This window comes from Trichomycterus rosablanca, chromosome 17 (assembly GCF_030014385.1).
Source record: "Trichomycterus rosablanca isolate fTriRos1 chromosome 17, fTriRos1.hap1, whole genome shotgun sequence".
NCBI classification, from domain to species: Eukaryota; Metazoa; Chordata; class Actinopteri; order Siluriformes; family Trichomycteridae; genus Trichomycterus; species Trichomycterus rosablanca.
The window spans coordinates 26,691,600-26,717,803 of record NC_086004.1 but is presented as its reverse complement, the minus strand read 5'-3'; the positions used below and the strand labels follow the sequence as shown (position 1 = coordinate 26,717,803).

The 26,204-nt window shown below is 40.3% G+C and overlaps 1 protein-coding gene across 5 annotated transcripts in view; it reads left to right on the top strand.

The window, feature by feature from the left end:
• Positions 1 to 26,204, top strand: part of mcf2l2 (MCF.2 cell line derived transforming sequence-like 2) — a 94,310-nt gene that overhangs the window by 52,613 nt on the left and 15,493 nt on the right. For all 5 annotated transcript variants that reach the window (XM_063013282.1, XM_063013281.1, XM_063013283.1 and 2 more), the window contains exons 16-26: positions 4,150 to 4,216; positions 4,646 to 4,761; positions 12,907 to 12,976; positions 13,098 to 13,190; positions 14,194 to 14,286; positions 14,354 to 14,479; positions 15,684 to 15,905; positions 16,892 to 16,984; positions 20,282 to 20,360; positions 22,403 to 22,457; positions 22,641 to 22,738. In XM_063013282.1, coding sequence (XP_062869352.1) covers positions 4,150 to 4,216; positions 4,646 to 4,761; positions 12,907 to 12,976; positions 13,098 to 13,190; positions 14,194 to 14,286; positions 14,354 to 14,479; positions 15,684 to 15,905; positions 16,892 to 16,984; positions 20,282 to 20,360; positions 22,403 to 22,457; positions 22,641 to 22,738 — 1,112 coding nt within the window. The remainder of the gene's footprint in view (positions 1 to 4,149; positions 4,217 to 4,645; positions 4,762 to 12,906; positions 12,977 to 13,097; positions 13,191 to 14,193; positions 14,287 to 14,353; positions 14,480 to 15,683; positions 15,906 to 16,891; positions 16,985 to 20,281; positions 20,361 to 22,402; positions 22,458 to 22,640; positions 22,739 to 26,204) is intronic.

Sequence of the window (26,204 nt, the reverse complement as noted above, 5' to 3'; positions counted from 1 at the left end):
TTTCTAGTCGGGAAATTCTACAGTAGTAATACAAAGTCTACTAGAAATATGTTCACATTTAATTATAATAGTTAATTACAGGGCGGCATGGTAGTTTGATCCCCAGGCAGGAGTGGTCCGGGTCCTTTCTGTGTGGAGTTTGCATGTTCTCCCCCTGTCTGCATGGGTTTCCTCCAGGAGCTCTGGTTTCCTCCCACAGTTCAAAAACATGCAAGGTTAATTGGAGACAATGTGTATGTGTGTATATGTGTGTCTGCCCTGCAATGGACTGGTGCCCCGTCCAGGGTGTTACTGTGTGCCCTTGAGCCCATTGAAAAGCTGGGATAGGCTCCAGCACCTCCCGCAACTCTGATTGGATAAGCGATTAAGAAAGTGAGTGAGTAATTACAATAAATAATTAGTTCAATATTTACTCATTATCTTGGCAAATCTTCAAATCTGTAAAATCATAAGGACTCTCAGATGTACCTGATGATTTTAATTGTATTTTTTGTACATAGGATTTGGCTAGACCATGGAATCACCTTTACCTTTTTATTTGGAAAGCATGCTTGAGTTATTTTGTCTTTATGCTTGGTTGTGTCTTTCAATGGGATTCAAGTCAGGACTTGAGTCATTTTGTTTCTTCAGAGCTGGATTAGCTTGTGTGCTTTGGATCATTGTTCAGCTTTAGGTCACAAATTGACAGATGGATGTTCTCCTTCAGGATTTTCCAATAGAAAGCAGAATTCATGGTGTCATAAACTTTGACAAAGCAAAATCAGACCATCACACTACCACCACCATGTTTGACTATTGGTATGCTGGAGTCTTAGAGCCTTAGCAATAACCCTTTCCAGACTGGGATATTTAAATGTCTTTGCTTTGCATCTGTATTTGAATTTCTTCAGACCGAGTTATCATGTGTTGCTTTCTGAGACCTTCTGGTCTGCTTCATATTGCCAGACAGGTTCTATTTAAATGATGTTCAAACTCAAGAGGTCTGACAATGATCACGCTTTGATGTGGCTAGTAAAAATGAACCCAATTATCAAATTAATTTGTTGAGCTGGTTGGTTTTAATTGGACCAGGTAGGGCTTAATAGCATTTTTTCTATAAAGAAAAACAGGTTGTGTTTATTTGGGTTGTATTTATTAAAAGTAGGTTGATTATCTGAAACATATAGATGTGACAAATTAGGAAAAATAGAAGAAATAAGACAGTTCATATTGTCATCAGGGTTAATTACAGGACTTTAGCTTATTTATAGCCTAGTTTTAGCCTCTTTTAGTCATTCCAGAACCAATTTCAATGTGTTTGGAGTCATTGTTTTGTTAGAAGTAAAATACTTACTATTCTTTATTTTTTGATGTATTGATTTAATTATTAACTTTCTTTGTGGGTTTTTTTTTTTTTTTTTTTTACATTATAACAAAAATTGATATGTAACTTTGAGCTCTACTGTTCTCACCTACAAATATTTACAAAAGTGAAGACGTCTTGCCTAGGGCAGATACAGCTTTATTCTAGCTTAATCACTCTCAACAGCTCAAATGTGTGCATCTGTTTTTGGGAGATTAGGTGCTGTCACCCAGCTTTAGAATGAAAGCAAACATAAAAGCCAAGCAGACATAGAATCTTCTTGTAGTCTTCAACTTTTACTAACCCCTCTTTTACTTCTACTTAATATGCTTTAACATTCAGATTTTAGTTCCCAGAGAACTCAGCATGTTATCACAATTATTATGACTATTTCAAAATTAAATATTTTCACAGGTTTTATCTACTTTAACACTTTCCCCAAAGCCACTTCAGAGTTGTTTTGGTTGTATGTTTTAAGTCACGTTGACTTTCAAGTCATGTTGAAAGGTAAACTGTTGCCCCCAGTCTGAGTTTTAATGTGCTCTTTATTTGCCAGAATTAATGTGTCCCTGCAACTGAGAAGCATTCCTATAGCATGATATTTGTTGTTGGACCCATCACAACCACAATCAGGATAAAGTGGTTATTGAAAAATAAATTCCTTAAGAAATTACCTTGAATGTGAGAGTCACGATAAATCAGAACACTATTAAACCAAATTGCTTCGAAAGGTTTCTAGTTATGAGTTTGTTCATAAATCATGTTTACAAAACTGCTGAGTGTAAATTATACAAAAGAATCTCTTGCAACAAAACTGGTTTACAAAACTGCTGAGAGATAAACTTTTATGAAAGAATCTTTTTACAAAGAAAACCAGTTCACAAAACTGCTGAGAGTAACTTATGCAAGAATTCTTTAAGTAATTCTAGATAAGATAAGAGTGTTGTCGACCCTTTTGCTAGAATGGCAAGTTTGAGAATTTTGGCTGTGATTGGCTGATATGTGTTGTTGTATTCATCTCAACCCCGATCAGTGGTTATTAAAAATAAATGTATTAAGAAATGACCTTGAATGTGGGAGTCACAATAAATCAGAGCATTATTAAACCAAATTGTTTCGAAAGGTTTCTAGTTGAGTTTGTTCATAAATCCTGTTTCCAAACCTGCTGAGTGTAAATTACACAAAAGAATGTTTTTACAAAGAAAACCAGTTCACAAAACTGCTGAGAGTAACTTATGCAAATAATTCTTTAAGTAATTCTAGATAAGATAACCCCTTTGCTAGAACGGCAAGTTTAAGAATGTTGGCTGTGATTGGCTGATATTTGTTGTTGGACCCATCACAACTCTGATCAGGATGAAGTGGTTATTAAAGATAAATGTATTAAGAAATTATCTTAAATATGGAGGTCAGTACACACCGATCAAGCATAACATTATGACCACCTTCCTAATATTGTGTTGGTCCCTCTTTTGCTGCCAAAACAGCCCTGACCCGTCGAGGCATGGCGTCTGACACCTTTTTATCAGAGGCAGCATTAACTTCTTCAGCATAAAGTAGCCTTAAATGTTTAATGTTCTAACCCACCACTGCTAAGATCTCTCGGGTTTAAGTCTGGCTATTGACCTGGCCAGGCACAGGGAGGCTGGCTGGCTGGTCAAGGTACCTGCATGAGTGGTAAAGCATTCATGGAAGAACAGGGTGACTCTCCATGTGCGATATGACCCACCTCTGGCAGGTGAAAAGAAGTGGTCCATGACTGCATGCATGTCTGAGAATGTAATTGGAAACCATTATGTATTTGCAAACTTACACCAGTAGTATTTAAAAGTAACCATTAAACTTAAACAGTTTTGGGAGATGGGAGAAAACCCAAAGATTATTTCTGCACACATGGGAAGAGCATGCCAGTCTTCACACACGTGCCATTGAAGCTGTTTGGCTACATGCTTTTACCATTTTAAAATCACCAGCTGTTCTTTTACACCAGATTGTCATGGACAGTCATACTGCATATAGAGAGTTAAGCTAGGCCTTGTGTGAACCCCCCTCCCCACTTGTGCTAATGCCTAGACCAGGCCCGGAGGTCACATTTTTGCAGTGAGGGGCAATGAAGGGAAACCCCATCTGGCATTTCCTTTCTCTCAGCCATTTGTGTACGTAAGATACGCGGTCAGCTCTGCTGAGATTCAAACTAGAGGCATTGAGCTCGTGCTCACCACTGTGGTTAGATCGTTATGTAGTTAGATCATTGTGTTCTCCACGTGTCTGTGTGGGTTTCCCCCAGGAGCTCCGGTATTCTCCCACAGTCCAAAGACATGCAAGTGAACTGGAGATACAAAATTGTCCATGACTGTGTTCGACATTAAACTTGTGAAATGATGAACCTTGTATAATGAGTAACTACCGTTTTTGTCATGGATGTAACCAAAGTGTGTCCAGTCCAAAAATATTCAGTCAGGTTAATTGGAGACACTGAATTGCCCTATAGGTGAATCGGTGTGTGTATGTGTGTCTGCCCTGCGATGGTATGGTGCCCTGTCCAGGGTGTTACTGTGTGACCTTGCGCCCACTGAAAAGCTGGGATAGGCTCCAGCACCCCCAGCCACCCTAATTGGATAAGAAAGTGAATTAGTGAGTGAGTGTTTCAGACAGGTAAAATGTCAGGGGACTTAAAAAGTAGTTTGATTGTTGCATTACTAAATCTGTGAGCTCTGAATAGAAACTTTGTTATTACTTTTCATTTAATTTATTATAAAATTGTCTTTCCTGTTGCCACACGTTGAACTTATTGTTTTTCTTTACAGACACATCATGAATGAACTGATTGAGACGGAGAGACTCTATGTGGAGGAGCTCCAGAGTATAATAGAGGTGTGTTTGTCTGATTATTTTTCTTTTACACCAACAAGTTTAGGTTGTTCTGTTTAGGGATGGTCTGAGTACAAGAGCATACGCAAAGGCCTACAATAGTCAGTACATGTTTTACATGACAAATATATTCCCTTACTTTCACTGTTTTTGCATTATTAAGTATTAGGTTTTGCTATATTTGGCACATTATAAAACAACCCTCTTTGTAAAACAATAGTTTCAGGTGTATGTGTGAGAACTGTGTCAGAAAACCTATAAGAGAACTTAAACATGTGCTATTAGGAAAGGACATTTAAGTTAAACCACTCTTACAGTCATGCTAGACATAAATCTGGTCTAATGTATTCATCACATTTGCTGTGATTTTATGTATACTATTACCACTGCAGCTTTCATTAATACCTGATCCTGAATTTCCTTTTCACTCAGGGTTACGCTGATGCTTTGGAGAACTCTGAACTTACACATCTAATCCCACCAGCCCTGGAAAACAAGAAAGACGTGCTGTTTGGAAACCTTGCCAACATCTACGACTTTCACAATAGGCAAGAAAACCAGTGTGTGCAAAGAAAGTGCCTAGGGGCTTGAAGCAAAGGGACTAAATGTCTTTAAGCATTTAAAAAGAGGGCTTTATGCTGTTATGTTAGCAGAGCGAAGTTGCACAGTACTGGTGTGAGTTTTTTCCCCTCCTTTTTATGGTTAAAATGTTCTAATAGGATAAAATGGTACATTTATTTTATACTTTTATTAAGTTAATAAGCAGGTTTTTAATAAGCTTTACCAAGTTTACCAATTGTCAAATGCCACACTTGAGTATTTTACTTACTTACTCTAATTTCATAAACAATTGTTTTATTTATTATATGTATTTCTTATATTTGTTTATCACATACAGTAAAACAACTTTGCCAGTTCATATCTGACATACAGATTGTCAGTAAAGACAGTCAATGTAAAAATTGGAAAACATTAGCAATTAAATATTGCAACATAAAATTTTATTCTTAGATCAAATTCTCAATGCATTCAGTCAGAGTTATTATTAGTAGCCTTGATAAAGAAAGGCAATTTAAAATATGTAAGTAATATCATACTAAAAGAATGAAGTATACTTGTTCTATTTTGTTTTTGAACACACGCACCATAAATGGGCTGAGAAAGCTTTTTTAAATTTAGTTTACAAAGCAAATGATTGGAAGCTGCCACACCTCGCCATAACCAAATTATGGAGTAACTTGTTTTTCTTCTTTGCCCTCGTTTTACACTGTACAAATGTTAAGTCTTTTGGGTTGGTAAACATTTTACAGTGAGATACAACTTATACGGTCCAAATATATGCAAAAATACATCTGAATGACCCCTGAAGCCTTTACTAGGTTATGTGCTTTTGTTTAGAACATGTTTGGAAATAAAACTTTTCTATTACATGTAGGTCGTCTCTTTAAAATACAGTGTAGCGTAGTGTTATTCACAAAGCAAGGCTATAATGCTTAGGTTTAAAATGTTTGCCTCCGCCTTCGTATAGGTTTTATCCCTTTGTATCTTAACCACACAGTTTTGCTGCTCACAGAAAGCTGCTTTCTCACTTTCTCATGAACACACAACAAGATTAAGGACACAGATATGACAAGTGCACCAGTTGTCCTCGGCTTCTTTTTTTGTCAGTGTACTCGGTTCAAAGCACTGAAAGTAGCGCTGTGGTTTTTCCACATTAAACTTGTATACTTCAATGTTATTTGTTTAATGTATTTAAGAGCTAGTACCAGGAACCAGGCTGCATCCCAAATCATATACTGATACAAAAAAAACCCTCAATTTGTGTATAATTCACATAAACTTATAGTGATGTGACAACATCATCATGAAGTAAATGTATTCATATATACAGTGTATCACAAAAGTGAGTACACCCCTCACATTTCTGCAGATATTTAAGTATATCTTTTCATGGGACAACACTGACAAAATGACACTTTGACACAATGAAAAGTAGTCTGTGTGCAGCTTATATAACAGTGTAAATTTATTCTTCCCTCAAAATAACTCAATATACAGCCATTAATGTCTAAACCACCGGCAACAAAAGTGAGTACACCCCTAAGAGACTACACCCCTAAATGTCCAAATTGAGCACTGCTTGTCATTTTCCCTCCAAAATGTTATGTGATTTGTTAGTGTTACTAGGTCTCAGGTGTGCATAGGGAGCAGGTGTGTTCAATTTAGTAGTACAGCTCTCACACTCTCTCATACTGGTCACTGAAAGTTCCAACATGGCACCTCATGGCAAAGAACTCTCTGAGGATCTTAAAAGATGAATTGTTGCGCTACATGAAGATGGCCAAGGCTACAAGAAGATTGCCAACACCCTGAAACTGAGCTGCAGCACAGTTGCCAAGATCATCCAGCGTTTTAAAAGAGCAGGGTCCACTCAGAACAGACCTCGCGTTGGTCGTTCAAAGAAGCTGAGTGCACGTGCTCAGCGTCACATCCAACTGCTGTCTTTGAAAGATAGGCGCAGGAGTGCTGTCAGCATTGCTGCAGAGATTGAAAAGGTGGGGGGTCAGCCTGTCAGTGCTCAGACCATATGCCACACACTACATCAAATTGGTCTGCATGGCTGTCACCCCAGAAGGAAGCCTCTTCTGAAGTCTCTACACAAGAAAGCCCGCAAACAGTTTTCTGAAGACATGTCAACAAAGGACATGGATTACTGGAACCATGTCCTATGGTCTGATGAGACCAAGATTAATTTGTTTGGTTCAGATGGTCTCAAGCATGTGTGGCGGCAATCAGGTGAGGAGTACAAAGATAAGTGTGTCATGCCTACAGTCAAGCATGGTGGTGGGAATGCCATGGTCTGGGGCTGCATGAGTGCAGCAGGTGTTGGGGAGTTACATTTCATTGAGGAACACATGAACTCCAATATGTACTGTGAAATACTGAAGCAGAGCATGATCCCCTCCCTCCGGAAACTGGGTCGCAGGGCAGTGTTCCAGCATGATAATGACCCCAAACACACCTCTAAGACGACCACTGCTTTATTGAAGAGGCTGAGGGTAAAGGTGATGGACTGGCCAAGCATGTCTCCAGACCTAAACCCAATAGAACATCTTTGGGGCATCCTCAAGCGGAAGGTGGAGGAGCGCAAAGTCTCGAATATCTGCCAGCTCCGTGATGTCGTCATGGAGGAGTGGAAAAGCATTCCAGTGGCAACGTGTGAAGCTCTGGTAAACTCCATGCCCAGGAGAGTTAAGGCAGTTCTGGGAAATAATGGTGGCCACACAAAATATTGACACTTCAGGAACTTTCACTAAGGGGTGTACTCACTTTTGTTGCCAGTGGCTTAGACATTAATGGCTGTATATTGAGTTATTTTGAGGGAAGAATAAATTTACACTGTTATATAAGCTGCACACAGACTACTTTTCATTGTGTCAAAGTGTCATTTTGTCAGTGTTGTCCCATGAAAAGATATACTTAAATATCTGCAGAAATGTGAGGGGTGTACTCACTTTTGTGATACACTGTATATATACAGGGGTTGGACAAAATAACTGAAACACCTGGTTTTAGACCACAATAATTTATTAGTATGGTGTAGGGCCTCCTTTTGCGGCCAATACAGCGTCAATTGGTCTTGGAAATGACATATACAAGTCCTGCACAGTGGTCAGAGGGATTTTAAGCCATTCTTCTTGCAGGATAGTGGCCAGGTCACTACGTGATGCTGGTGGAGGAAAACGTTTCCTGACTCGCTTCTCCAAAACACCCCAAAGTGGCTCAATAATATTTAGATCTGGTGACTGTGCAGGCCATGGGAGATGTTCAACTTCACTTTCATGTTCATCAAACCAATCTTTCACCAGTCTTGCTGTGTGTATTGGTGCATTGTCATCCTGATACACGGCACCGCCATTGGATGCACATGGTCCTCCAGAATGGTTCGGTGGTCCTTGGCAGTGACGCGCCCATCTAGCACAAGTATTGGGCCAAGGGAATGCCATGATATGGCAGCCCAAACCATCACTGATCCACCCCCATGCTTCACTCTGGGCACGCAACAGTCTGGGTGGTACGCTTCTTTGGGGCTTCTCCACACCGTAACTCTCCCGGATGTGGGGAAAACAGTAAAGGTGGACTCATCAGAGAACAATACATGTTTCACATTGTCCACAGCCCAAGATTTGCGCTCCTTGCACCATTGAAACCGACGCTTGGCATTGGCACGAGTGACCAAAGGTTTGGCTATAGCAGCCCGGCCGTGTATATTGACCCTGTGGAGCTCCCGACGGACAGTTCTGGTGGAAACAGGAGAGTTGAGGTGCACATTTTATTCTGCCGTGATTTGGGCAGCCGTGGTTTTATGTTTTTTGGATACAATCCGGGTTAGCACCCAAACATCCCTTTCAGACAGCTTCCTCTTGCGTCCACAGTTAATCCTGTTGGATGTGGTTTGTCCTTCTTGGTGGTATGCTGACATTACCCTGGATACCGTGGCTCTTGATACATCACAAAGACTTGCTGTCTTGGTCACAGATGCGCCAGCAAGACGTGCACCAACAATTTGTCCTCTTTTGAACTCTGGTATGTCACCCATAATGTTGTGTGCATTGCAATATTTTGAGCAAAACTGTGCTCTTACTCTGCTAATTGAACCTTCACACTCTGCTTTTACTGGTGCAATGTGCAATTAATGAAGATTGGCCACCAGACTGGTCCACACTAAAATGACAGGTGTTTCAGTTATTTCGTCCAACCCCTGTATATACCAATCAGCCATAACATTAAAACCATTGAACCATTAGAAACCTTGTTTCTACACTCACCATTTTTATCAGCTCCACTTACCATATAGAAGCACTTTTAAATTCTACAATAACTGACTGTAGTCCATCTGTTTCTCTACATACTTTTTTAGCCTGCTTTTACCCTGTTCTTCAATGGTCAGGACCCCCGCAGGACCACCACTGAGCAGGTATTATTTAGGTGGTGGATCATTCACAGACACTGACATGGTGGTGGTGTGTTAGTGTGTGTTGTGCTGGTATGAGTGGATCAGACACAGCAGCGCTGCTGGAGTTTTTAAATACCGTGTCCACTCACTGTCCACTCTATTATATATACTATATAGTCAGAGGAGATCGCTCATCTACCAGCACAACACACACTGACACACCACCACCATGTCAGTGTCACTGCAGTGCTGAGAATGATCCACCACCTAAATAATACCTGCTCTGTGGGGGTCCTGTGGGAGTCCTGACCATTGAAGAACAAGGTGAAAGCAGGTTAACAAAGTATGTAGAGAAACAGATGGACTACAGTCAGTAATTGTAGAACTACAAAGTGCTTCTACAACCCCTGGCAAAAATTATGGACTCACCACTCTTGGAAGATGTTCTGTCAATTGTTTAATTTTGTAGAAAAAAAATAAATCACAGACATGCCACAAAACTATCATTTTTCAAAATGTCAACCTTCTGGCATTAAGAAACAATAAAAAAAAGAAACAAATATAATAGTTGTGGTCAGTCACAATTGCTTTTTTTAGATCAAGTAGAGGAAAAAAATATGGAATCACTCAAATCTGAGGAAAAAATTATGGAATCACTCTGTAATTTGCAGTTTAAAAACAAAACATCTGCAGCAGATTAGATTTGCTAATTATTCTTCAGTTTAAAAAGAGTGCTTACACCTCGGAGAGCTGTTGCACAAAGCAGATTGTCATGAATCATGGTTCCAACACAAGATATGTCAGTTGAAACAAATGAGAGGATTATAAAACTCCTTCAAGAAGATAAATCATTGTGGAATGTCGCAAAAGATGTTGGTTGTTCCCAGTAAGCTGTGTTTAAAATCTGGACCAAGTACAAACAAAATGGGAAGGTTGTAAAAGGGAAGCATACTGGTAGACCAAGTAAGACATCAAAGCATCAAGATAGAAAACTTAAAGCAATATGTCTTGAAAACAGAAAATGCACAACAAAACAAATGAGAAACAAGTGGCCGGAAAGTGGAGTCAATGTCTGTGACTGAACTGTAAGAAATCACCTAAAAGAAATGGGATTTACATACAGAAAAGCCAAACAAAAGCCATCATTAACACCTAAAAAGAAAAGAACAAGGTTAAAGTAGGCTAAAGAAAAGCAATCGTGGACTGTGGGTGACTGGATAAAAGTGATCTTCAGTGATGAATCGCGAATCTGCATTGGGCAAGGTGATGATGCTGGAACTTTTGTTTGGTGTCTGTCCAATGAAATTTATGAAGATAACTGCCTAAAGAAAACATGTTAATTTCCACAGTTGTTGATGATATGGGCCTGCATGTCGGGTAAAGGCTGAGATGGTCTTCAATAAATGCCAAAGTCCACATTGAAATTTTGGACGCTTTTCTTATTCCATCAGTTGAAAGGATGTTTGGTGATGATGACTTCATTTTTCAAGATGATAATGCATCTTGCCATAGGGCAAAGGACGTGAAAACTTTCCTTCAAGAAAACATATAATGTCAATGGCATGGCCTGCAAATAGTCCGGATCTCAATCCATTTTAAAATCTCTGGTGAAAATTGAAGAAAATGGTCAATGACAAGGTTCCAACCTGCAAAGCTGATCTGGCAACAGCAAGAGACAGTTGAAGGCAGATTGATGAAGAATACTGTTTGTCATTAGTTAACTCCATGCCTCAGAGAGTTTAAACCATTATAAAAGCCAGAGGTGGTGCAACAAAGTAATAATGGTGCTGTGTTTTCTAATGATTCCATAATTTTTTCCTCAGATTTGAGTGATTCCATATTTTTTTCCTCTACTTGATCTAAAAAAAAGCAATTGTGACTGACCACAACTATTATATTTGTTTCTTTTTTTATTGTTTCTTAATGCCAGAAGGTTGACAGTTTGAGAAATGATAGTTTTGTGGCATGTCTGTGATTTATTTTTTTTCTACAAAATTAAACAATTGAAAGAACATCTTCCAAGAGTGGTGATTCCATAATTTTTGCCAGGGGTTGTATATGTTAAGTGGAGTTGATAACATGGACAGTGAGTGTAGAAACAAGGAGGAGGTTTTAATGTTATGGCTGATCGATGTACATTAAAAAACGTGCCTAAAAAAGAAAGCCTATTCTTCCCAAATGTAAGTGTGTGGTATTCACTCTCTGCTGCTGGAACCTTACCTGGATTCAGGTTAAAAACCTGTTGGGTAAGCTAGACAAGAGTCTAAAGAAATGGCTGAGGAACATTTAACTGAGTAATTCAGTATTATTTTCTACGTTTATATGCACTCAAAATGAAATCTGATGCATATAATCCTGTTTTTACTCACAATGTCCTGCTAAGCAACGCATGTGATTTACAGAACAAAAGCCATTGAGGAACATTTTTAAGTGACATGCGTGTGATGCAACAGAAACTTGAGAAGATAAACAATCAATGCACAGATCACCAAGTTACTGCATGTACCAAAGAATGTTTGTGGCTCTGTGTCTTATTACAGAACTGTTGGATTGTGAGACAAAAATCTTGCTGGAACTACAAATCAGAAAAAAAATATAGTGAATAAAATTAAAATGAATAAAAACATTTAGGTACACTCTATGTTATGTGTCACTTAGAAACTTTATTTTGAACCATTTGCCAATATTAAAAACTAATTTAAAATACTTCACTCATATGTGTACATGAAATTTTAAAATGATTCATATTTAATAAACATTTCCAAAATGGAAATAACAATACTTAAAATACAGCCAAACATCTACATTTATGAGAATTCTGCAGATGTATTTATACATCGACGAGGCATAACATTATGACCACTGACAGGTGAAGTGAATGACACTGACTATTCCTTTATCACGGCACCTGTTAGTGGGTGGGATATATTAGGCAGCAAGTGAACATTTTATCCTCAAAGTTTATGTTAAAAGCAGGAAAAATGGGCGATTTAATGAGTTTAACAAGGGCCAAATTGTGATGGCTAGACAACTGGGTCAGAGTGTCTTCAAAACTGCAGCTCTTGTGGGGTGTTCCCAGTCTGCACTGGGGGGCAATCCAACAGACGAGCTACTGTAGCTCAAATTGCGGAAGAACTTAATGCTGTTTCTGATAGAAAGGTGTCAGAATACACAGTGCATCACAGTTGCAGGGCTGTTTTGGCAGTAAAATGGGGCCCAACACAATATTAGGAAGGTGGTCATAGTGTTATGCCTGATCAGTGTATATAACCAGACTAGATTCTAACATGTAATGTAAACAATGTGATGCCTCAATCAAATGAAACACCACAAACATACAACTGCCCATCCTCAGCCTCAAGCTTTGCAAAACTATTCAAATCTAATTAAACTGAAAGTAAATGTGCAAAAATATTCAAATTGATACTGTTTTTCTTCCATCTCCTACAAATATACTAGTAGTAGGTATATTGATTACTTAAAGTTTTCATTTGCAAGGGATGCCCTTGTGTCCAGTTTTTCCATGTAGGCTCTTGACTCACCAGGATCCTGATTAGGAAAAGACTGAATAAATGAATCTGTCCTGCAGATAAGAGTCTTTACTGCAACGTTATCCTTGGTGGTTTATCATTACAATTGGTCAGTAGGAAGGCACTTTAGTGTAGTGTAATAAGTAATAGCGTTTAAAATAAGTTGTTGTTGCTTCTCTTGCTTAATGCTGCTTGTCTTTTTGCAGGACATTTCTAAAAGAGCTTGAAAACAGTGTGGAGAAGCCAGAGTTAGTAGGATTGTGCTTTTTAAAACGAGTAAGTAAATTTCCTAAGACCTAATGAAAGCACTCAGACTGTGGGCCGTGCACTGATTCTAAATGCTGGGCTATTGCTTTGGATTTGAAATGAATGCTTTTCCTGCTGCGTCATCCCACAGAAAGAAGAGCTGCAGATCTATGAGAAATACTGTCAAAACAAACCTCGGTCCGAAGCTCTCTGGAGGCAGTGTGGGGACAGCACGTTCTTTCAGGTCAAACCCGGATTGCCTTCACATTTTTCTCTCTATTGTCTTAAATGTGTTAGAGAACGTAAATGCTGTCAGGCAGATAAGGAACCTGGGTTCAAAGCTCACCTGTAATCACTGCTTGTGAGGATTTTACTTGTTCTCCAAGGGCTCTGGTTTCCTTTTATGATTTGGCCTGTGACCTGTGATCGTCTTTTTTGCTGATTTAAGTGCCTAAAGTTGATTTATTATCTGTGTTCGTAAATGCAAAAGGAACATGAGATACTTTCTTTAGATATCAGTACAATGAAACATATGTTAAATCAACACAACTCAAATATTCAAACCCATTAAACTAGGTTTTCTATCAGAACTGGTCTTCTGTTACCTTACGCAAATGTTCCAGTTGGTGAACTGAGTGAATACGTGTGTGATGCCCTGTGTTGGATTGGCACTCTACTCCTGTATACTCCTGCCTTGTGCTCTTTATTTATGCAGACACACTCTGAACCTCACTCTCTCACTTTCTTAACTGCTTATCCAGTTAGGGTTGCTGGGGGGTGCTGGAGCCTATCCCAGCTTTTCAATGGGCGCAAGGCACACAGTAACACCCTGAACGGGGCGCCAGTTCATCGCAGGACAGACACAAACACACATTCACCTATAGGGCAATTCAGTGTCTCCAATTAACCTGACTGCATGTTTTTGGACTGTGGGAGAAAACCGGAGCTTCCGGAGGAAACCCACACAGACACGGGTAGAAAATACAAACTCCGCACAGAAAGGACCCGGACCGCCCCGCTTGGGGACCGAACCCAGGACCTTCTTGCTGTGAGGCGACAGTGCTACCCACCGAGCCACCATGCCACCCACATTCCGAACCTGATTAGAATAAAGCAGTTAATGAAGATAAAGAACTGACTGAATGACTAAATATGTGATCTGCATTATCTAGCATCTAATAGACATAGTGAAAAAGGGTCATTTCATCTGCATGTGTAACATTTTATATATATTTATTTTAATACAGGAATGCCAAAAACGGCTGGACCACAAGCTTTCTTTAGATGCCTACCTGCTAAAACCTGTGCAGAGGATTACCAAGTACCAACTGCTGCTAAAGGTAAAAGTCAGTGTTTTGGAGAAACCTTTATTTGGAATTCCAAAGCTGATTTGTGTGTGTTTAATAGGAAATGCTGAAATGCAGCAAGAACTCAGAAAACACTGCAGAACTGGAGGAAGCTTTGGCCACCATGCTGGACATCATAAAGTCGGTTAATGATTCGATGCACCAGATAGCTATCACTGGGTTTGAGGTATTTAAAAAAAAAGATTGCCTTTTGAAAACCCCTTGCTTAATGATCACACTGAAATGCAAATTGCATATGAAATAGTATTTTGGTTTATGTATTTGCACAATCCTTTCCATTGTTTGTTTGCTTATTATGATTTAAGGTCAGGTTTTACACCTCAGGAAGTTACAGGTTACACATGATTCGTTAGTTCAAGTTCACTGTCAAACACCATCATGGGTAATTTTTAATCTCCAGTTTACCTAATGTACACATTTTTGGACTGTGGGAGGAAACCGGAGCTGCCGGAGGAAACCCACACAGACACTGGAGAACATGCAAACTCACTCACTCACTCTAACTTTGCCAGGATGCTATTGTGTGGCTCCTTTGAGCAATTTGTGGAGGGCATAATGGCTCAGTGGGTAGCACTGTCACCTCACAGCAAGAAGGTCCTGGGTTCGATCCCCAGATGGGGCGGTCCAGGTCCTTTCTGTGTGGAGTTTGCATGTTCTCCCCGTATTTGTGTGGGTTTCCTCTGGGTGCTCTGGTTTCCTCCCACAGTCCAAAGGCATGCAAGTGAGGTGAATTGGAGACACTGAATTGTCCATGACTGTGTTCGATATAACCGTGTGAACTGATGAACCTTGTGTAATGAGTAACTACCGTTCCTGTCATGAAGTGTATGTAAAACATGATGTTAAAATCCTAATAAACAAACAAACAATCACTTCTTAACTGCTTATCCAATTAGGGTGGCAGGGGGGTGCTGGAGCCTATCCCAGCTTTTCAATGGGCATAAGGCCCACAGTAACACCCTGAACGGGGCACCAGTCCATCGCAGGGCAGACACACACACCCATTCACCTATAGGGCAATTCAGTGTCTTCAATTAACCTGACTGCATGTTTTTGGACTGTGGGAGGAAACTGGAGCTTCCGGAGGAAACCCACACAGACACTGGAGAACATGCAAACTCCACACATAAAAGGACCTGGCCTCTCTGCCTGGGAATTAAACCCAGGACCCTCTCACTCTGAGGTGACAGTGATACCCACTGTGCTACCTTGTCACCCCCTTTCCATTGTATGCATTAACTTCACTGGAACGAATTAATTTCTGCAGAACCACCACACCATCACATTCTTTCATCTAACTTATTACAATAATAAAAACAGTAGAAATGAATTAAAAGTTAAAATGTCTTTTTCTACTTTTTTATGTCCAGGGAAATCTGAATGACCTGGGCAAGCTGCTCATGCAGGGCTCCTTTAACGTATGGACAGACCATAAGAAAGGCCACAATAAAGTGAAGGACCTGGCACGCTTCAAGCCTATGCAGAGGCACCTTTTCCTGTACAACAAGATGATTTTATTCTGTAAAAAGCGTGAAGAAAACTCAGATGCTCATGAAAAATCCCCATCCTACAGTTTTAAGCATTCATTAAAGGTATGGAAATCCCCTGTAACCAAAAGTTCATTCATTTGGGGTTTTATATTTAACGAAAAAACACAGGAAGTGGGTTAAGGTGTTAAAACATACACAATGTACACGTTTTTACAATTGTTCTTGATGCTTGTTCTTACTAAATTCTGCCACACAAACATGATGAGGCTCTGCAGCTTCTATGTCTTTGTAAGTTCCCCACTATTAATTAATATTTTATTGTAAAAAGACTTGACATTCTTTTTTTTCTATTTTATTTATGCATTTTCTCCCAATTTAGTGTAGTCAATTTGTCTTCCGCTGCTGGGGGATTTCTGATTGCAGTCGAGGTGGGTGTATTGTTGCTCACGCCTCCTCCGACCCGTGCGCAGCCCTTAGCGGAACCCTTTTTCACCCATGCGTTATGCACAGGTGCTTCTCTATCTGCTAATCAGGGTCCTTACACAGCATTTGAAGACCCGACCCACATAGTCCGGTCATCCCGTTCTAGCAGAAACGTGTCTGCTGCAGGCACTGTCAATTATACCCGCTAGATGGCGCCCAGTCGACCGGTGGCAATGCCGAGTTTCGAACCGTGGAGTTCAGAATCTTGGCGCTGGTGTGCTAGCAAAATATCCCGCTGCGCCACCTGGGTGCAAGACATTCTTTTAAAATGGTTACAAATAATTACTTTTTGGATTTCTTCAGTACTTCTATACAAATGTTGTCTAATCTTGACCAAAGTTATATTAGTGTAGTACTACACACCCATACAAAAGATATTTGCACTTTTGCAAATTTGGTGTTCTGCTAAGCAGCCATTGTTGGGCCCTTGAGCAACAATGTCTGACCTGCCCTCTGACCCCAGCTTCCAAAGAAGCTAGAATATGCAAAACAACAATTCTACTGTACTGTACACATGTATGTGTATGTACGTGTACGTGTATGTATTGCTTCAGACAAACAGAAGTGCAGTTTGCTTAAGGTTCTATCTGATCTGCTTTTGTCAGATGAGTGCTGTTGGAATCACAGAGAATGTGAAAGGGGACATCAAGAAGTTTGAAATTTGGTACAATGGGAGAGAAGAGGTCTACATCATTCAGGTAACTGTTGAAGTCATACTTAAAATAGATCCTGTATTTGTCTCTTTCTTACCAGTGTAGGTAATGTAAGCTTTGACTTTGACGAATACATGCAAAACTATGGTGTGCCCTTGGTAGATGTTCAGACGGCATGCACGCACACTCACAACCAGCCTTTTCTTGCTTTATAAATGTTTATTTCCCGGATTGACTAACATGCGAGTTCATCTAAGAGATACCATACCGGATCGGTCGAGGCCCGGGTTAACAACGACCGCCACTGGTGCTGTTGACAAACAGGGTGCCGGTGGAAATTGTGCTACTGTTAGTCGAAGACCGCGAGGAGGGAAACGTGTCAGGAGACAGAAAGAGAGGAGGAAAGTCAAGAGTGTAGGACTGAGGGTGGCAACTCTAAATGTGGGGACAATGACAGGCAAAGGTAGAGAGCTGGCTGACATGATGCAGAGAAGGAAGGTAGATGTTTTATGTGTTCAAGAGACCAAGTGGAAGGGCAGCAAGGCTTACAGCATTGGAGCAGGGTTTAAACTGTTTTACCATGGTGTGGATAGAAAGAGAAATGGAGTAGGGGTGGTCTTGAAAGAGGAGTTAGCAAAGAACGTAGTAGAGGTGAAAAGTGTCAGATAGGGTGATGGGTCTGAAGGTAGAGGTAGAAGGTCTGATGTTGAATGTTGTCAGTGGTTATGCTCCACAGGTTGGTTGTGAGAAAGAGGAAAAAGAGAAGTTCTGTAAGGATCTAGATGAAGTGATAGAGAGTATTCCCAGGGAGGAGAGAGTGGTGATAGGAGCAAATCTAAATAGACATGTTGGTGAAGGAAACAGAGGAGATAAGGAAGGGATGGGTAGGTTTGGTGTCAAGGAAAGGAACCAGGAAGGACAGATGGTGGTGGATTTTGCCAAGAGGATGGAAATGGCTGTAGTCAACACTTATTTCCAAAAACGGGAGGAACATAGGGTGACCTATAAGAGTGGAGGAAGAAGTTCACAAGTAGACTACATTCTGTGTAGAAGAGGAAACCTGACGGAGATTGGGGACTGTAAGGTTGTGGCAGGGGAGAGCGTGGCCAGACAGCATCGGATGGTGGTGTGTAGAATGACTGTTGTTGTGAAGAAGAGAAAAAGTGTCAAATCAGAGAAGAAGACCAAATGGTGGAAGCTGGGGAAGGAGGAATGTGGTGAAGAGTTCAGAGAGGAGCTGGTAAAGTCTCTGGGTGGTAAGAAAGAGCTTCCAGATGACTGGGCTACTACAGCAACATTGATTAGAGAGACAGGTAGGAAGGTACTTGGTGTGGCATCTGGACAGAGAAAAGATGATAAGGTAACCTGGTGGTGGAATAGTGAAGTGCAGGAAGCGATTCAAAGGAAGAGGTTAGCCAAGAAGAAATGGGACATTGACAGGACTGACGAAAGTAGACAGGAATATAAGGAGATGAAACGTAAGGCAAAAAGAGAGGTAACAAAGGCAAAGCAGAAGGCGTATGAGGAGTTGTATGGGAGGTTGGACACTAAGGAAGGAGAGAAGGACTTGTATAGATTGGCCAGACAGAGGAATCAGGCTGGAAAGGATGTGCAGCAGGTTAGACTTGTCGAAGATAGGAATGGTAATGTTCTAACAAGTGAGGAGAGTGTGATGGGAAGATGGAAGGAGTACTTTGAGGAGCTAATGAATGAAGAGAATGAAAGGGAAAGAAGAGTAGAGGTCATAGGAACGGTGGATCAGGAAGTAGGAATGATCAATGAGAATGAAGTTCGGAAAGCTTTGAAGAGGATGAAGAAAGGGAAGGCAGTTGGACCTGATAACATACCAGTGGAAGTATGGAAATGTCTAGGTGAGATGGCAGTGAGGTTTCTGACTCAATTATTCAATGGCATTGTTGAGAGTGAGAAAATGCCAGAGGAATGGAGGAGAAGTGTGCTGGTGCCCATTTTTAAGAACAAGGGTGATGTACAGAGTTGTAACAACTACAGGGGAATTAAGTTGATGAGCCACACAATGAAGATCTGGGAGAGAGTTGTGGAAGCTAGACTTAGACAAGAGGTAACTATTTGTGAGCAGCAGTATGGTTTCATGCCAAGAAAGAGTACCACAGATGCCATCTTTGCTTTGAGGATGCTGATGGAGAAGTACAGAGAGGGTCAGAAAGAACTTAATTGTGTCTTTGTTGATTTAGAAAAAGCATATGACAGAGTGCCAAGGGAGGAGCTGTGGTGTTGTATGAGGAAATCTGGAGTGGTGGAGAAGTATGTCAGACTGGTACAGGACATGTATGAGGACAGCAGGACAGTGGTGAGATGTGATGTAGGAGTGACAGATAGCTTCAAGGTGGAGGTGGGACTACATCAAGGATCGGCTCTGAGCCCCTTCTTGTTTGCTTTGGTGATGGACCGACTAACAGATGAGGTCAGGCAGGAATCCCCATGGACTATGATGTTTGCAGATGATATTGTGATCTGTGGTGAGAACAGGGAACAGGTGGAAGATAACTTGGAGAGGTGGAGATATGCACTTGAAAGAAGAGGAATGAAAGTCAGCCGTAGCAAGACAGAGTACATGTGTGTGAATGGGAGAGAGACAGGTGGAACAGTGAGGCTACAAGGAGCAGAAGTCACAAAGGTGAAGGACTTCAAGTACTTAGGGTCGACTGTTCAGGAAAATGGGGAGTGTGGTAAAGAGGTCAAGAAGAGAGTCCAGGCAGGATGGAGTGGATGGAGAAAAGTTTCAGGAGTGATTTGTGACAAAAGGGTGACAGCAGGGGTCAAGGGAAGAGTTTACAAGACAGTGGTGAGACCAGCTATGTTGTATGGTTTGGAGACAGTGGCATTGACAAAAAGACAGGAGAAAGAACTGGAAGTGGCAGAAATGAAGATGTTGAGGTTCTCCTTGGGAGTGACAAGGATGGATAAGGTTAGGAATGAGATAATCAGAGGTACAGCACAGGTTAAACAACTAGGAGATAAAGTTAGAGAGGCCAGACTGAGATGGTTTAGACATGTCCAGAGGAGGGACAGCGGGTATATTGGTAGAAGGATGTTAGATATGCAGCTGCCAGGAAAAAGACAAAGAGGAAGGCCAAAGAGGAGGTATATGGATGCAGTTAGAGAGGACATGGAAGTAGTTGGGGTGAGGAAAGAGGACGCAGTGGACATAGTGAGATGGAGGAGGATGACTCGCTGTGGCGACCCCTGAAAAGGGAAAAGCCGAAAGAAGAAGAAGAAGAAGAAGATTTCCTGGATTGACCACAAGGTTGCACTGTTGTATCAGGATGTTGTAACACATAAGTCCATGTTTTTTCCTTTTAGGCTTCTTCTATGGACGTGAAGAACACGTGGGTGTCCGAGATCCGGAAGGTATTGACATGTCAGCTGGAGGCATGTAAAGGTGGGCTTCTTTTGTCCCCTTGGATCAAGTTCTTCTGACTGTTTACTCGATCAGTATCATAATTTCTATTTTAATGGTGGTGGTTTCTTCTAGAACATTGATGCATTGATGCACTGGTTTGTTCATTATGAGGATTATGTGATTATAGGATTATCTGAGTTAAACACCTATGGGAGATCTTGGTCTGGCGTGTCATATGCTCTTCCCCACCATCCTCATAGTGGCTCGGAGTGACCCAACGTCTTACTAAAGCTGAGGGTCATTTTTAAGAAACCACCATAAAGCCATAACCTCTCCGAGAGGTACACACTTCATAGTGAGGATTTAATAGTGATTAATTGAGTATTGATCCCCAAAGAGAAATTGCAGTTTTTTTGTTTTTTGTTCTTTTTTTATGTCATCTAAGAAGGGAAAGAAAATAACAGTCATTTTAAACACATTTTCAACTTTATTTTCAGAGTACAAAAGTTATCATTTATTATGGCATTTGCCAAAACCCAGAACAAATATTTTAGAGGGTTGAAGCACAGTGCACATCACTTGTTTCCTTCAAAAATGGACGTTGCATAAGGCCATTTGAAATAATTGCTTTTCCTTACTTTAGACTGAAACAACACTACAAATGGATCCTGTGGGCGGTCTCACATCCAAGTCCCCTCTGTAGGGATAATCACTTCAGATTGGACAGCAGCCTAGAACACTTTTCTTTTTATTGTTTAATATGATTGGTCTGCATTTATATTATAGGCCAAATAACTGCTATAATGAATGCAGCAAAATCACAACTAATTAAAAAGTGAATCTGTAATGCTTTCGCAGTTCACAATATCTCTTAGTTTGTATTTGCAGACTGAACCAGTAACTAAAGAACAAATCGATTTAGATTCCACCAAACGTGAACATGTGGCACAGTGAAACTGCATGTACTACATGAACTAAGACAGAACTCGGTGGCAAAAAAAATATAAAACAATTCTGCCATAGGTGACCTGACCTGACCTGATTATGTTGCAAACCAAACTGGAGCCTGTTGCTTATTGGATGTGCTTGTTGTGTATCAGGAATAGCATCCATCTCACCACTATCAATCATGTGACATTTATTATTTTTGGTTGTTTGTAAACCCGTGTAAACAAGCAGTGGCTGGTGTCATGTGTTTCTGAGTAAGCATTTGCATGTTCTTACTCTACTAGATTAGCATGATCTACATTTTGGGGTGGGGGGGTGTTAAAACACTAATAATAATATTACTCACTCACTGTCTTAACCGCTTATCGGGGGGGGGGGGCTGTCCCAGCTTTTCAATGAGCGCAAGGCACACAGTAACACCCTGGACAGGGCGCCAGTCCATTGCAGGGCAGACACACATACACACAAACACACACCCATTCACCTATTTGGCAATTCAGTGTCTCCAATTAACCTGACTGCATGTCTTTGGACTGAGGGAGGAAACCGGAGCTCCCGGAGGAAACCCACGCAGACATTGGGAGAACATGCAAACTCCACACAGAAAGGACCCGGACCGCCCCACCTGGGGATCGAATCCAGGACCTTCTTGCTGTGAGACGACAGTGCTACCCACCGAGCAGCCAATAATAATATTAAACTGTTAAAAATACATTAACTACATGACCAACCTTGGAACGTTGGTTCTTAATAATAGCATGGCAAATGGTGCCAGATGTAAAAAGGTAAAACACCAAACTGAATGTTCACCTGCACTGTGTCATTTACAGGTTTATCAAAAGAACTAAAATGATTTAACTCAAAATCACCACAATATCTACGTGGTTTAAAATGTATTCAAATGTAAATGATTAAATAAATTAACATAAATTAAGGTTATTTTACAAATATAAACTGTAGCCAATTCTTTTGTAAATCTGTTTAACTTTAAGATGCTTTCCTACCTATAGTATGTAAATATCACAGCTTAGGAGCTTCATTACACTCTGCTTCAACTCTATGTATCCATGATCAAACCCAAAGACTCAACTTTTCTGTACAACCTTTAAGCAACCTATTTTACTCTCTTGCAGAAGCAAGCCAGCTCCATCAAAGGAACACAGAGAACATTTACCATGCTCCCATGAGGTATTTTCAGCCAGTGTGTAAACGTGTGTGTATGTTTGTGTGTGTTTGTGTGTGTGCGCCCACCCACAGTGGTGCACAGCCAAACAGCTATTTTCTGCATGAAGCGTATTGAAAAGTCATTCAGTTAGGAGAACAGCGTGGCTCCCGCCGCTGAGCCGTGTGCATTGTGCTCTTTTCCGGCAGGAACGTGCGCAAAGTGGCGCTGAGGCAGTCGGACTCCTCCAGCCCTGAGACAGGCTACAGACGCAGTGACACCGGGCCCAAATTAAGGCAGAAACGAGGTAACACCTCCCTCCACTTTCTACTAAAGTGGCTCACTATTTACCTGGATGTGATAATAAACCCCTGGGTTTGAATGCCACTTTGAATCGGTGAACGGTGCAAGTATGGCGGGGAAATGCTGTAATTAGCCTTGAGAAGTCTTTTCTCCCCCCTGCCTGCCAACTTCTTTGTCCTTAGTTGTTGCATGATCTTCTCCCTTTGGAGAAGAGCTCATTCTTTGCCAATTAAATCTTACCAGTGGGGCTCCTCTTTTTATTAATAGATGGAGTAGAGGGGCTTGACACATTTTACATGGCAACAGATAGACTCCAGTTAGTAGTTGTATACCCAAAGAGTGTATCTATATGGCGGGTGCAGCTCATAAAATTGTCAACAGTATTTTGTGATGGGGTACAAAGGATAAATACAAAAATAAATCTATGTTGCAGTTGCACCAGGTGGTAATGGTCACAGTTTAGTGGAAGTCAGTGTGCTTTTATTTTCATTGCACATTTAGTTTAGCTACAAATACGTTATTACAACCTGAAATAAACTTGGTTTATTTAAATTGGTCTATTTCCTGTGATAAGAAAACAAACTTCCTGTGCTTCTGCTCCTTCTTCTTCACTTTAGGTGTTTATGCATCACAGTTGTGTTTCTCTACAAAATCAGCTTTGCACATTCTGCTGCTGAGAACCCTCTAATGTGTCTGATGTGAAAGTTCTCATACTTCTGAGCATTTTTGTTGTATCATTTTCTCACCTTTGTGTAGAGTATGAAGGTACAAATTATGTGTGAAACTGTGATTTGGTTTATATAAGTGTGACTATCAGTGACTTTATATTTAGACATGTTAGTATGGAATAAACTAAAGGCTAATTTAGTGTTGCAGTCCAAATTAGAGTTGGAATATACTTTAATTAGTCCATAAATAAACTTTCTATTGCTCTATTTCAACAAAATACAGTAGGAACAATAAAATAATAGCATGTTGTGTTCAGTGAAGATTTGTTATTCTCGCATCATGCATGGTCAGTTGGTCACTGTTTTGCATCCATCAAAAACAGTCTTGCCTCTTTTCCATGCATATTACCCTGAAGTACCATATAGTCAAATTCAAATGTGCTATTATTTGTTTCACTTGCGCAGGAGTAGCTGTGAAAGTTTGTCAAAGGTGATGCGCCAACCATACAGCCCACTGCCCACAGTTAAAAAAGTCCCTACCACAGGGTACGATGCATTGAAAAAGAAGCATATGTGTGTGCAAGCAACAGAGATATCAGTTTATTATCTTGCATGTCGGCACAAAATGAAACACCACTGGATAGAGATTATAGGATACAAACCCAGACTTCTACTTTACCACTACCCCACTATTGTGAGCTAAAGAAGTGCAGATCCTAAGCATTTGTGTAATTCTGACAGATATGTCAACCCACTGAGCACATAAAGACTCCACAGTAGCTACACCCTATATGATGAGCGCCATCTGTAACTTGTGCCTCATGCCAACTCCTAAGCGCCAAAGCAAGTGCCTCCAAAATCTTCTAGCGCACCCGAGTTTTAGGGCGGAAACGACTGGCAGGCTTATTTTCAGACTGTTTGAGTCACAGTTGCAGATATAGATTTCTCCGCAGAGTTCCTGCAGATTTAGATCTGTTCGAAAGCTGTGAGCCGTTTTAGGCTCAGCTGCTGTTTGTGAAAGTAATTTATTAATATTAATATGCATTATTAGAGGCTGTCTTCGAACAGAAATACTGCTCCACTAATGAGACTGGAAGATTTATTCTTCAGGATGTGAAAAGCAACATACTGTGCCACAATCTGGCTGTTTTATTAAAGAATTATTGTGGATGGCTTGTGCTAGGGATGTAAAAGGTATTGTAAAAAGTTTTGCATTGGTATGAAGTATATAGAACAGAGATAACTTTGTACCACAAACCTGTGTATTACTACTATTATTATTATGTTCCGTCAGGTTTATAGTGACCACGGTGTTCCTCCAGGACATCCTGTCTTCTGTTTGGGTCTTCAGACTTCTTAATGGCTCATTTATGGTTTCTCTTATTGTATCCATTCATCCTGTTGCTGACTGTCTTCTTCTTCTTTACCTTTAACTCCTCCAAGCATAATCGTTTTTTCCAATGAACTGTTTTTTCTCACAATGTGTCTATGACTGCAAAAATAGCACTTTGAAACGCCAGTTATTACGTTTCAAGCTTGTGGTTTTCTTAAATAATACAACAGTCACATTTATGGGGGGGGGGGGGGGGGGTTAGGGTTAGGGTTAGGGGGGGGGGGTCATTTATGGGGGGGGGGGGGTCAAGTCTGTGAGCACTAATGAACATTTTAATTTAATTTTTTTTTTTTTTAATTAAGAATTATATTAGCTTAACAGCTTTTGTTTTGTAAGATATATTAGAATATAGATATATTAGTAGGTAGATAGATAGATAGATAGATAGATAGATAGATAGATAGATAGGTAGTAGATAGATAGATAGATAGATAGATAGATAGGTAGTAGATAGATAGATAGATAGATAGATAGATAGATAGATAGATAGATAGATAGTAGATAGATAGATAGTAGATAGATAGATAGATAGATAGATAGATAGATAGTAGATAGATAGATAGATAGATAGATAGATAGATAGATAGATAGATAGATAGATAGATAGATAGATAGATAGATACTTTAATAATCTCGAAGGAAATTAAGGCCTCAGTAGCAAGTTACATAAATCGTAATAGTACACACTACAAAGACTCATATTATACAAACAAGTATCTGTTTAATTACACCAACACAAAACAACAACAGGGCCTGAGGGTACATATAAAGGTGTTATTTTGGTATACATCGTAAGGCTGGTATACATGTAGATTGTAAGTAAAAACTGTAAAGTAAAGTAAACACTGCTGCGTTCTCTTTACTGGCTTCCTGTAGCTGCACGCATTTAGTTTAAAACACTGATGCTCACCTACAAAGCCAAAAATGGACCAGCCCCAAGCTACCTTCGAGGTCTCATCAAACCCCGCTCTGTACCACACAACCTCCGAGCCACTAGTCTTGCCGACTCGATCCTCCACCGAGGACTCAAGGAAGACGAGCATCAAGGCTCTTCTCTGTACTTGCACCCAAGTGGTGAAATGAGCTTCCCTTGTCTGTCCGAACATCTGAGTCTCTTGCTGCCTTTAAAAAATGATTTAAAACCTTCATCACCTCTTTACTAAGCACTTAAGCTGACTTGTACTTACTTACTAACACTCTTATTCATTTCTTGAAGGAAAAAAAACTAACTTTGGTTCTAACAGGGTTTCAGCAGATTTGTGTTCTTGAAGCACTTTTGTAATTCGCTCTGGATAAGAGTCTGCTAAATGCCGAAATTGTAAATGTAAATGTAAAGTGAATTACAGTGCAAATATAGAAAAATGTGCGAAAAATGTGTCTGTGCACGCAAATATGGTAATCCCAAATAC